The 12,914-nt window shown below is 45.3% G+C and overlaps 1 protein-coding gene across 4 annotated transcripts in view; it reads left to right on the plus strand.

The window, feature by feature from the left end:
• The window catches only part of UNC5D (unc-5 netrin receptor D), a 214,688-nt gene that overhangs the window by 70,307 nt on the left and 131,467 nt on the right, over positions 1–12,914 (plus strand). The window contains exon 1 of one of the 4 annotated variants that reach the window (XM_040538036.1): positions 9,320–9,566. The exons of the other annotated variants lie outside the window; for them this stretch is intronic. Within the exon in view, the coding sequence (XP_040393970.1) occupies positions 9,482–9,566 (85 nt within the window). The 5' untranslated portion in view covers positions 9,320–9,481. Of the gene's footprint in view, positions 1–9,319; positions 9,567–12,914 lie in introns of those variants that run through there. 4 annotated transcript variants of the gene reach the window in all.

Here is a 12,914-nt window from a genome sequence, read left to right on the forward strand (position 1 = left end):
TCTAAACACTGCTGGCTGATAGGGGATGTACAGTGGGATTCATCTTCACTTTAGCACTTTAGCTAAATTGCCCAAATCTAGTAAAGTGAACCCAAGACAAATTAGACTGAAGTCATGTGGCAGGTTTGCTAGCTTTAGCATCAGAGTGCAGTTATTCTTAACGGTATTGATAGCATGGGACACAAGAGGTAAGGAATATTGGGTTAAGTTGAAAATGTGAGCGCTATCACCACAGCCCATTAAACCAATTGATGTCACTTTCTTTTTTTTCTGTATATACGCAGAGCTTTTATTTTTTTTTGGTAAACTGTTTGAGTATGTTAGCTTAATTTCTGAGAGATTTCTCAACAAATGGTATGCTGAGTATGTTGCAGGGTGGGGAGAAAAAGATGTTTATGCCCAGCTTAAGGGGGGCTGAATGCCATCAACAATTATTTTTGGAGACAGAGGCAGTCATCCCATCTCATGGACAGTATTAACCATGTATTTTTCTTCAACTGCTTTGTTTATTACTACCTTGCAACAGTTCTGTCTCTGGGAAAAATAAACAGGGTGAATCTGAACACTCATCAGCCCAGAATTACAAAGCTCAGAATGCTGCAAAGCTGCTGTGACTGGTAGCTGCCTGACAGGGCAGTGGGCGCATTGTTGGATACTAGCTATAAGAATAAAAACCTGTAAAACTTAATAGAAGCAAGTTCTGCGGGACTGTGTAATCTGTAACTGGGGGAATTTTTAGGAAAATGTACAGTTTAAAAAAAAAAAATCTCTCTCTGCCGGATATAAACTCTATGAAAACATCAGAACATTTGGCACTATCCACAGAACGATGAAGACCCATTTATATTCTGTGGGAACTTTTATGAAAAGGCAGTTGAACTACAGCTCTACAGCGAGAGCTTATGTCACAAAATCTGCTTTGTTGGTGGGCATTTCAGTGCCACCATGATGTGCTGTGCTTCTGATGTAGGAATACCTGGTAACTGCAGCGCTAGAGGACCGCGATTGCCACTTCCAAAACACGCAGGCTGAGCGCTGCTGAACGGTACTTCTGAGTTCGTGGACTGTTTTGTAGGGAGGTCATAAAAAGATAACTGAAGAATGAAGTTACTGATTAGCTTGAAATCCCTGTGTAGGGGTCTGCAGCCTCAAGGAAGTGTTTTTTGGGCTTCACATACTGGAAAATTTAGCCACAGTTGTATAAATTTTGATTTTTTTAACTGCATGTTTCCTTGTAGGAAATAGCTTACCGTTCGTTGCAATAGATGGCATTAGTGTATTACTTGTCTGCGAGGCACTGCAGTGAAGTTGTTGTGGGCTTTTTGTTTTTGTTTTGTTTTTCCTATCAGTTCCACATGGTTGATGTAGAGATAAAAACCTGCTTTATGGAAGAGAGAGGAAGTCAGACCGGCCAGCGAGATCAGAGTTTTGCAGGTGGTTTGAGGAAGACTGTGGGTGGCAGGCTTTAAGGCTGCACTTATATTCGGAGGCGGCATCATTAAGCAGGGTTTTGCAGCCAAGACCTCTTGTTCTTACCCACATACCGCTCCCTGCATTGTGCATTTGTAAGGCGTGGGGGAATCACATCAAGAAATTAATCCAGCTTGAAGAAAACACTTTCTAAGTGGTATATTTAATTCAGATCTGTTTCACCATCTACTGCACAATGTGGCTGGCCGGTACCTTTACTGGCACAGCCCTTGCCCTGTGGTGAGACTGGCAAGGAGAAGCTGGGGCAGAGGGGCCAAAAAGTGCTGACAGTGACAGCCAGCTGGTCAGTGCCAAAGCTCACCTTCAGTCTAAGGGACTGAACGTAATTTCCTCTTATTAGTTTCTTGTTCTGCTGTGTATTTACAAACAGAAGAAAAAAAGTATGAATACATGAGAACACGCTGAAGCTGAAACGTGTTTGAGCAGTGTGTGTCTATTACCAGAGGCTGTGCTTTCTTTCAAAATGGGGAAAGCTAATATCAGAACAGCTTTTCTCACAGAAATCTCCTCTTAATTCAGGAACTGGTTGCGATGTTTGTGTAGCTGTCATCTCTCTGCGCAATCACATCACTTGCTCAGCTGTAGTAGGTTCCTTAAAGTCTCTTGTCAGTGTTGCAACACTGTCTCATCACTGCCACAGAACACTTGTTCATCTCTTGGTGGAGTTGTACAGATCCTTTGATGTGCTCTTTAAATTACAGTTGTCTGATATACTTAGTTTTTTTTATTTACTCAATGCCTTTGAGATTCTTGAGTTTCTCTCCTCTTCAAAATAGTTGAGCAATTGTAGAAGTGAGAGGATGGCCATTATCTGCTGCCCTTCTAGGGACGTGCTGTTGCATTCATACAACCTGCTTCTCCATCGCAGTGTACCTGACTAAATTGGAACAGAGCAAAATCCTCCTGGCATGACCTATGTATCCCAGTAGATCCTAGTTAGTGCCGTAGCAGGACATGCCATGTCCTGCTGTTCTCTGCTGCTTAATGACAAGAAGTGGGGGGAACAGCTGGGCTAGTTGTTTGGTGTTTGATTGATTTGTGTCAACTGCCACTTCTCGGAGAATGATTGGGCTTGCACCCAAGTGTGCTTGCGTTGGTCCTCTGCCTCGTAGCTGAAATGGTGCTCTAATAGTTGAGGAACTGCTCAACTGCTTGTCTTTTATTCACACCCAAGATCATCAAACAGTTGAGTTTCGTGATGTGTCAGTAATTATGAGTAATTCAGAGCTGTACTTACTAGGGGGATGCCCTCTGCTTTAGTGATGGAGATTAAGATGAAAATAATTGAGCAAAGAGTTCACATCCCAATCCCCCTTTTCCTCTTGTTACCGAAAAGTCATTATTATATGACCATTTCACAGGTACAATTAGGTAACTTAATAACATGACACCTGTGTATTTCTAGTCCTGTCAAAATTGAACTTAATTAGGTCAGAAATAATCTCTCATTTCTCATGACTCACTGTGGGGCTTCAGTGCACTGGTTAGCAAAATGGGAAGAAAAGAACCGTGTACGATGAGCCCAATGCATTCAGTAAATCAAAGCAGGGCGAAGAGTCCACAATCAAGCCAAACATGTTTGCAATTTAAATGACTGGTGCCTGCTTCAGCATCTCTCCTGGAGCACCTCAGGCTTCACAGGAAGCATGTGGCAACAGCCAGGCTAAAACTCCGACCGTCTCATTAACCCTAGTGCAGAGCATTAGCATCTCGTCGTGCTAGTTAGCTGATGTTCCTTTGTCAGGTTTCATATAAATATTTTCTGAGCTTTTCTGCCTTTTTTGGTGTGTTCTTGGTTTTCTTCCTCTATATTCGCCAATTATAAAGTTCCTTTATGGATTTCCATCATCTTATGACCTGTGATTCTATCTGCCTGTATTTCATTACAGGACTGCAATCACACATAGTCACCGAGTGTCTCTCAGCCTTCACTGGCTAATTGCCCCAAGAAGGTCTTTGTGAATTCAGCTTTTCAGTGCCATGTAAGTTTGGAGGAAAAAAGGTGGCAATAACTTCCCACTTGATACGAAGGTTCTGAACTTATTCAGTAATAGCCTTTTGAGAACAACTCAGGCTACCTCTGACTGAGACTGAAATAGCTAGACATGTCATTCACTTCTCTTCTGTGAAGGCAGAACAGAAACAGCCTTGCTCGATGTTTCTTGTCCCTTGCCCTCGAACTGTACTCCTGCTCGCAGACAGTAGCATCCCTGCCAGCTCTGAACTGCACTGTGCTCTGTGCAGCGATGTTTGGAAGAAGCACTTTAAAGTCCCTTACTGCTGGAATCCGTTACCTTTTTTCTTTTTTCTTAACCGCAAATTACAAATAGCTAGGCTACTGAATTGCTTGTCTGCTGTCCTGCTGCTTTTGCTTTTTTTGTTTGCTCTCAAAGCACACATTCTAATCCATGCACATCTCATCCTTGCATCATCCATTTCTTGTCGTGCACCTCCCAGTCCAAGTAAAAGTTCAGACAGGAGGATCAGAGCCAGGATGCTAAATCTGGAATAGATATTTAGTGAGTGACTGTAAAGGATGGGGAGTACCAGTGATGGACGCTTTCTATTTGCAGTCTGAGCTCTTTCCACAGAGGTTAGAGCATGCTGAATAGCTGTCTGCCTGTAATCCAGCAGCAGTCACAACAAAAATGCCTGGGTGTGTGACAAGTGAATGTAGGAGGGATTTGATTGTTAATTTCTATGGGGAAATCTGAAAGGGTATGGAAACAAAATAACGGTAATTAATGCTGAAGTAGGAATTCTTCTTTGCCCAACTGAAGGAAGTGCTGTAGGTAAAATTTCGAGTGCAGCTGATTTCTCCAAATTAAGAATCAAGGAGTGAATTGGAGTATTAAGATTATGACACTTTCTAAATGCCCATTTCTTACGATTTTAAAATTGATTAGTGAAGTTCAAATGTTCATCACCCTCTTGGCATGTTAATCCACGCTTTCGTATTCTGATGCAAAGCCAGCCACTTCAGCATTTTACTTTTTTTATCAGATTAACTTTGCTCTGTGGTGTTTGTCGATTTTTGGAATGCATAAACACAGGAAAATGCAAATAGTTGTATTTCATCTTAGATTAATCAAATTAAAAATATAGATTTTTTTAACTCATCAGAAATAATGCCTTATGACAGCTCAAATGGTTACTTAGCTTTAAAGCATGTGGGGCACAGTTGTTTAAAGAAGCATCACAGGCTTTTTAAGATGTTTTTTCCCCACCACTGAGGATGTTGAAGGTTTTTCTCTGGAATAAAAAGGTTTGTATCATTTTTAATTAATAAGGAAACAAAAAAGTGACACTACCATTTTAAAATACTAAAAATATAGAATACGGAAAAGATCTTTCAAAATTCAAACTAAGAGTTAGGTACGTTGTAAAGAGCGAGACTACTTTATGGATCAGAGGTAAACATGCTACTCTGGTATCTTGATGAAAGATAAGGTAGAAATTGGTATGTAAGCCTGCCGCTTTCTTTGTGCTTGCACTTCAGAGTACTCTATCAAGCAATGAGTTGGGGTTATATTACAGGGCAGAATAATGCAGAAACCCTGAGATTCTCCCAGATAAGTCTTAGCTTTAGAAAAGTAGATACGAGCTTCCTGATGGGGAATCAAAATCATGTTTTCAGGCGTGTATTTGTACAGTAAATTATTCAGCCACTAGATGTCCTAATGCACAATGCAGATCTGCAAATCCAGCAGGAGCGGTGGTGTACAGGCATTACAAAGCTGGGACTCAAAATACGAAGACGATGAGCGTTTAGCCTATGGACTCACAAACCATAGAATATTGCTGAAGAAGCTGTGACTTCTGAAAATGCACCTGTTCACAGAAGGCTAGCACGCAGGCTGTGACTGCCTGGTTAATTGCCATCATGCGTAGATACTATGCTTTTATACTAGTATGTCGGATGCTATACCAACTCCGTCTGTTAGGGATTGTTTCTAAGTATCATGTGGCTGAATCTTGCATCTTGCTATTAAATACTTTTATTGTATTTTGGGTATTCCGTCCTGTTATTTTATAAGACTTGACAAACTCATGAAAGTGCAAACCCACTGCTAAGGGCAAATGCAACTTTGAAACCCTGACCTTATGCAGAGGAGTGAGAGATGTTGCACCAAGAGGAAAAGAAAATGATAAAACTTTCATCCAATTGTTCTTAAATTTCTGTACTGTGAAGAGTGGAAATGCTGGACCCTCATCTTGCAGCTGCTGTCTCTGCTGTGAGGTATCCCAGCCATCTGCCTGTGTGATGTGTGCAGTGGAAACGGGTGTTGCAGAACGGGTGTTCCACGCTTAGGAAGAACAACTGAGCCAGACCTGGCTACAGAGAAGGAGAAATGGCTGGACAGAGCAAGTACCCAGCTGTTGGTTTTGTGGCTGGCTTAACAGAGGGTGTTCTTTGAATGGGGTTGGTCAGGGGTTGGTGTTCTTTGACTATCTGGAGATCCAGAGCTCCTCGCTAGCATATGCCTCTCTCTGTTGCTGGGAGGGAGCTCTGCAGAGCAGCAGAGGCAGGTACAGGTGATCATAAACTTGAGGGCAAAGGAAAAAGATCAGGGTGAATTTCAGGTGTTTCTGTGTATTTGTGATGCCTTGCTCTGCTCAGCTGTTACCTCTATGTTCTGGCACATAAGAATGGCTCTGCTGATCAGACTGGAAGCGGTTCATCTGCCCAGCAACCTGCCTCTGAGAGGAGCAGTAGATGCTTAGGCAAAGTAGAGCATTCTTTTCATGCTCTTATCTTGACTGTTTTTCAGATCCACTTTTGTTTAGGGTGCTCTTGTGAGTGAGAGGAGGGGAAGGATAAATGTCCAAAGTATGATAAGAGCAAGGATGTTTTTTATTGACTTGTGTGCTGTTACGACGGAGCCCATTCAGAGTGCTTCACGTAATTTCATTACTTACTACTTGCTACAGTTGGATGTTCTTGTCTGCTCCTGAATTATTTACCTGTTGTACAGATGTGAATATTTGCATTAGAGCCAACTGGTACGTGTGTAATGTTCTGTGATATATATCAATGAGTCGGGTGCATTTATTCTCCTTTTATCATTATATCCATTGTGCGTACAATTTTTCGGATTCAACAGTCAGCTCAGGTATGTTTTTAGTTGCAGGAGCTGCAAAATGAAGGAGCTTTGTTTTCACCTGTTCCTGAGAGCATGTCAGCAATGCCTTCCCCCAGCCTATTATCTGACATGCAGGTGATGTGAATTCTGATTTATTGCAAATCACCTGTGGGCTCCTCCAAGGCTGTACATCAAATAAGGAACAAAATATAATCACCTGGCTGCAGGCTTCTGTGTTGCACTTCAGAAGAGAGAGGGACTGTAAGCACCTTTGCAAACTCAGCTGGAACATTTTGCTGAGCTTCCAGTGTAGAGGAGGTGATTTTTTTTTTCCTTCAGGCTGTAGCTGTGTGGTTTATTGAAAATTATTGGGGTGTTTACATATTCTAGCTAGAAAAAATTACTTTGTAGTTGTAAAGTGCTGTTTAATAAGTAAATCTTTAGCACCTATCTCAATGGCACAACCTGAGATGGAACCTAAGATGGGGAAGAATCACGCTCAGAAGAGCAGGGTGATGGCAGAGCTGAAGGCTTGAGCCAAGACTCCCTGTTAGGGCTCTGCCCGGCCCTCCCACAGGCGCTTTTGTACTGGCTGGGTGCGTGGCTGCTCTGATCGCCGCATTCAGGAGAGTTGCTGTGGCTCGCTGTGTTTCTTCTTTTTGCTTTCTGCTTAGTTTCTTTGTCAGCAGCTGCATCAAACTTCAGATTTTCAGATTCTAGGAAATCTCAAAACCCAGTTATGAAACATGGACTCTGTCAGAAAACAAACACTGCTTGCTATAAAGCTTAACCCTTGAAATGCGAAGGATGAACAAACTTCTTCCTTCTAGCATTTTCAGCTTCTCCGTTAGTTTTTCTCCATTTTCTTCCAGTAGTGCCATTAATCCTCTGTGGTGGATTCCTGGCTTATCTTTCATTCTTGCTCACACCTTGATATCAGAAGGTAGATCACAGCTTTCCCTGTGACTCCCCTGTTAAAAGCACTGCATGGATGGCCTCCATTAGAAATAGTGGCGCACTGGGCTGTCGTAGCACATTTAAGCCTCGTTTCTGTAAGGTGCTGTACTATCGGGGTGTGTATCAGTGCCTAAAGAAGGTAGGATTTCACCTGTAGCTGCATTTCCCCAGCTCAGAACTTGCTGCATTCCGCCCCACCTGGAGACTCTGGCTGTCGAACATTTTGCTTTTTGTATTTCCAGGCGCCCTGACTGAAGCTACCAGCTGTTGCCCTCTTCTCCTTGTGCTCTCTTCTTCCCTTCAGATTGCTTGATAAATGGAGAGCTTGATATTTTTATCTAAAGCACCAAACACTGACTCAGTGGCATAGGCAAAAATAGATGGCTAGCTGAGCGTGAGCAGAAGGGGCTGTGTTTGTGCTGGCAAACAGGGCCGTGATGCTGACAAGGGGGCACAGTGGGTGCTCTCATGTGAAAGCCTCCCCGGGTGCCTTCCCAGCCCTGTTGCCGTGTGGTTTTGGGGTCTGGTGGTGGTGGTTGTTGGAACTCATTGGCTGTAGAGATGACCTAAAAGGCTGTTGAAGAAAATGTATTTTTCATATACTTGCTCTCAGCCTTTGCCACTCTGCTCTCCATTGTGAGCTGAAGCCTGGTAAATGCATGACAGAAAGGGAATAAGAGATCTTCTGATGTGATGTTCTCAGATATTGATTTTTTTTTCTTAAAATTCTGTTTACAAATTCCTTTTTCCTTAATTATTTGTTTCCAGCTGAAAACAGTACACAGCTAGCCTGCAGGACCGATTGTCAAGCCTTGTTTTTACGTCCATGTAACTAATCCCGTCACACTTTTCTAGAACTTACCAGCCAGGGGCTTCCGAACGTTGGGTTGGTAGCAGCTGCCAAGGGCACGGGGTGTGAGGAACGAGTGCGGTATTTCAGATTTGGGGTGGGTTGGCTTGTTTTCTGTTGTGTGCTGGTGCAATGCTGTAGTAGGTTGGCTAGCTGCAAGCCCTGCTGGCCTTCCCTAAAGATTGCTTTTGGGGTCGTGAGTGTGCCCCACGGCGAGTGCTTGGCTAGTGCCCATGGGGGACTGGGGGATTGTCCCTGTGCCAGGCTCTGGAGGGGGTCAGGGTGGAGTGTGAGGAGCTGGGAGGCCATGACCAGGGCAGGAGCGGTAGCGCTCAGCCACCCCCATGGTTTTTGGCCTTACAGGAGTCACTTGCAGGGGCCGTGGCTCCATGGCAAGCTTGGGATAAAAGGGTTGGGAGGTGGGGGGGGGGGGGGGGGGAAGGGAGAGGGAAACAGTGACACTCCTGGCAAGAAACAGAATTTTTGATCACAGCCCCATGCAATATTAATAAAGATGGCACCAAATGTGTTTGCTTTGGGGTTGGGGGGTAGCTGCTGGAGTAGTTCCTCATGGGCTCGTTAAGAGATGGAAGTACTGTTCTTTATTTCTTTTTTTGGGGGGTTAAGTGCCCAAATCCTGAGGGGATGGGGGGCAAGGCAGCACCCCCCTACCTCCCAAAAAATAACCCCGGTCCCCCCTGGTGCAGCCGGGGGGGCTGGGGCGGGGTCGGGCGGGGGGAGCGGTGTGTGAGGGGGTGCTGGGGGGTGGTGAGGGGGTGCTGGGGAGGGGTGCCAGGTGCTGCCCCCCGTCAGCGCCCGCCCCGCGCGGCTAATTGGCTGTGGGGGAGGGGCGGCTCATTAGGGATGCGGCCGGCGCTGGGCGGGCGGAGCGGCAGCGGCAGCGCGGAGCCGAGCGGGGCGGTTGGGGAGGCAGCGCTGCGCCGCCGCTGCCCCGGCCCCGCGTCCGAGCGGAGGGGGTGCAGGCAAAAAAAAAAAATAATAATAATAATAATAAAAATAAATCCGGGGGAGTGAATTGAGCCGGCTCCGCGGGACCGAGCGGGGCTTCGCCTCCCCTTGTCCTTCGCAGACCCGCGGCATGGGCGGCGGGGCTGCGGGGAGGCGCTGCCCGGAGCGGCTGGCGCTGGTGCTGGGGCTGTGCAGCTGGGCGGCCGCGCTGCGAGGTAAGCGGGCCCCCCCCCCCCAGCCCCCGGCTCGTCCTCGGGGCGCTGCCGGCAACTTTGGGACCGGGGGAGGACGGGGCGGGGGGGGAGGTCCCCCTGGTCGCTCCGAGGGGCGTCCTGGCCACCGCCTGCGCCCGAGGCTGGGGGCGTGTGGTGGGCACAGCCGCGTGTGGTGGTACCTGGGCGCCAGGTGGGTGTCGGAGGGCTTGGGGATCTCCCCTGTGTGCGTGACTTCAGCCCGGTGAGCCGCTGAAATAGTATTTTGGGGGAAGGAGGCAGAGGCTGTCGGGCACCCTGCGCCCATCGCCACTGCATGGGGGCGAGGTGGGCTGCGCTACCTGGGGGCCGCCCAGGCACCCTTCGCGGCCAGAGACCCCTCTGGCACATCCACCGCCATCAGCTGCTTTCCCCAGGACGGAGCGATCTCCCAACAGACTCGGTAGATCCCAAAAGATCCCTCTCGCCATCCTCATCGCTAGCCCCTCTGTGGGCGTCTCTCCTCGCATCCCTGTCGTGGCCGCGCTGCCGTTGCTTTTTGCGTGCCCTTTGCTGGCCTCAGTTGCCCCAGGTTGCCCCCAGCTGGCACCTCGCTGCTCGTGGCACCTTGCTGGGGGCCTGGGGTCCTCGCTGGCCCCTCGTCTGCTGTGCCCCCAGCTCCAGCCCTCCGACAGGTGCAGGGGGCAGAAGGTGGTGGCCTGCTGGTGGGCCCCTGGAACTGAAAGTCTTGCTTTGCAGAACAGCGACCGAAATCGTGAGAGTAGGATGAAGTCTAGCGTTTCTTAATTTTTTAAATACTCCCGTTAAGAAACATCCGTGATGGCAAAGGAATGTGTGTGTGTGTAAATCAGTGCAGCGAGGCGCTTGCTGCTTTTTGTCTCACCCATCCGGCACAACCCTGCGGCAGGTCTTGCGCTGTGTCAGGTGCAGTCAGGATCAGGCCCTATAAGCTCCCCAAATGTCCCACTGCGAGTCACACCTCTCATGTTGCTGTTAAGGAGTAAGTTTCAGCCATCTAATTGAGGTCTGCTGTGCAGGGCATTTCGAGTTCTAGATTGAGGCAGAGTTGGTTTGGGGCACTATCATGAGGAAGAACAGGTTATGTTTCGGATCAGTTTGGTGGCTGTAGGCTCTCCCTTGCGACGTTGCATGGTGTTTATTTGTGGCTTTGGCTGAAGCAGTTAACATCGGTTACCAACCCACTGAGCTGTAAGCTTTTGGTTTATGAAGTTGTCTAAAAGCTGCCTCTGAAACAAATTGTATTCCAGGATTCTGTGTTGAATGGGGTTTAAAGAAAAATGAAATGATTGCAGATAACCTTCACACTGCATTTTAAGTCTGTGGGAATGAATATACATACGCAGCTTTGGGCTTTTATTTTACAGTAAGCAGTGCACAGGCACTGTGGTAATTTGGAAATGAGAAGAAAGTCACTAATTTTTTAATCTCATTGATGTGTTTAAACTAAATTTGGGTTGCACGTAACCGCATAAAGATGTCTCTGAAGCATGAGTGTTAGTATTCCTCTGCATCTTGATATTAAAGCCTAAAGCTACGTTACGTGGTGTTCCTAGATCTGAGTACATTTTGTTGTAAATAAGCATCGTTTAGGGATTTTCCTGTTTCTATTCCAGTAGCATCTGTGCATTTACTGTACTGCTTGGTAGCCACTGCATCTTTCTGCTGATGTTATTATGATAAAATGCTCCGCTAAGCCACCTAATGGAATACAGGTAAGGCTGTGGACAACAAGCTGTTGAAGCAAATGTCTCCTTTTAGTTTGAAATTTTTGGATTTTTTATTTGCCCTTTTAAAAAAAAAAAAAAAAACACATAAAAAGCACTCATAATATGCAGTCTAGAGGGCGGCGTATGTAAAGCATTATTCTGGATCTAGGAACCAGGAGGACAAACCAGTTTCTGGACAGCAAGGCTCTTGGAGAAATAACGCTTGTTTTAGAAAGATAAAAACAGCCAATTCTGTTGATACTGAAATAAATCTAGTGGTAAAGACAGGACTGATAGGCAAGGTATTTGTGTCCTGATTGTACCTTTTGTCTTGCATTTAATAACATCCTTGTGCAAATTAGATGAGCCTCCGTTGGTTTCATTATGAATGGGCTGGAATTTCATTTGTGTATCTAGATGCTACCCATATTTGCAAAGTACTTCATTGTCACCAGCTTAGAGCTGTGTAAGAGCCCTCACTGATGCTTTATTTGAGGAATGTTGTTGATCCGCTGCAGCCAGCTCTGCTTCAGAGTTTACTCTGCATTAGCAGAGTAGGGAGGTTTTTCAGGTGTCCTGATTTCTACATCTGAAAGGAAGTGTGTTATTTCTGTTGTTTTATTAGATTGACTCAAGTTCTCTTTCTCTGTTCCTGATATCCTGCTGAGAGTAAAGCTGTTTGATTATTTGTAAGTGCATTCAACAGTTTACTGTCTGAAATATTTCTCACATGCCAACCCCAATTGAATATGCACTGTGTCAGCAAACTGATTTATTTGATCTTAAAGTATTCATGTCATCAGTATCTCAGCTAGCCGTAGATTTGGCATATTAACAAGTGATATAGGGGTACAAAAAATAAAGGAAAGACAAGAGTTCTATACCTCTTGTATGACTTTGTTCAAATCACAGTTCAGAAAATGTTGTATTTTTTCTTTGTTAGGACAAAACATTCATTAATATAAAAAACTGCATGCCCTCCTTTGAACCATCCTTCCACTCAGCGTACGGTGTGTAAGGTCTCATGCACGTTAATCTGCTAATTTGATATTAACTTTGCAACTGCTCAGAAAATAAACTTCTTCTATGTATGGGTTTGGTTTTACTCAATAGTTTGTTTCTCTCAGATCTTCATGATGCTACAAGCTTGGTTTGTTTGTGGTGGTTTTAGTTTTTGTAGGTAGAGAAACTAAGGTTTTAAAGAAGGTAATATGCTTATATAAAGCCATAGGAAATGTGGGGGCTCAGAAGAACAGTATTTCAAAACTGGGTATAAAATGCAGTTGTTGTCGTATTTTGGAGCTGATAAAGCATCTATGCTTGCATCTGTTTTTTTTTTTTTTAAGTCATTGTCTTGTTATGGCTTCTATTTAGTCCTGATTTTTTTCTGCATCTCTTGATGTACTCATAGTCTGTTGTAACGTAGTTTGTGAGAGAGAGTGGGGTAGTGCAAATACTTCTGTTGAGTATGGGACTGACTTTGGACACGAATGTGCTCTGATTTTGTCTGTTACAGGACACTGATCCTTATGAGGATTGTCTTAATTTGCACTCTGAGAGTACTTCAGTATATTACTGCTTTGCACAGAGAGGATACAATGAATTTCTGGCATGCTACCGATCA

The sequence above is a fragment of the Cygnus olor genome, chromosome 27 (assembly GCF_009769625.2).
Source record: "Cygnus olor isolate bCygOlo1 chromosome 27, bCygOlo1.pri.v2, whole genome shotgun sequence".
In the NCBI taxonomy this organism is placed as follows: Eukaryota; Metazoa; Chordata; class Aves; order Anseriformes; family Anatidae; genus Cygnus; species Cygnus olor.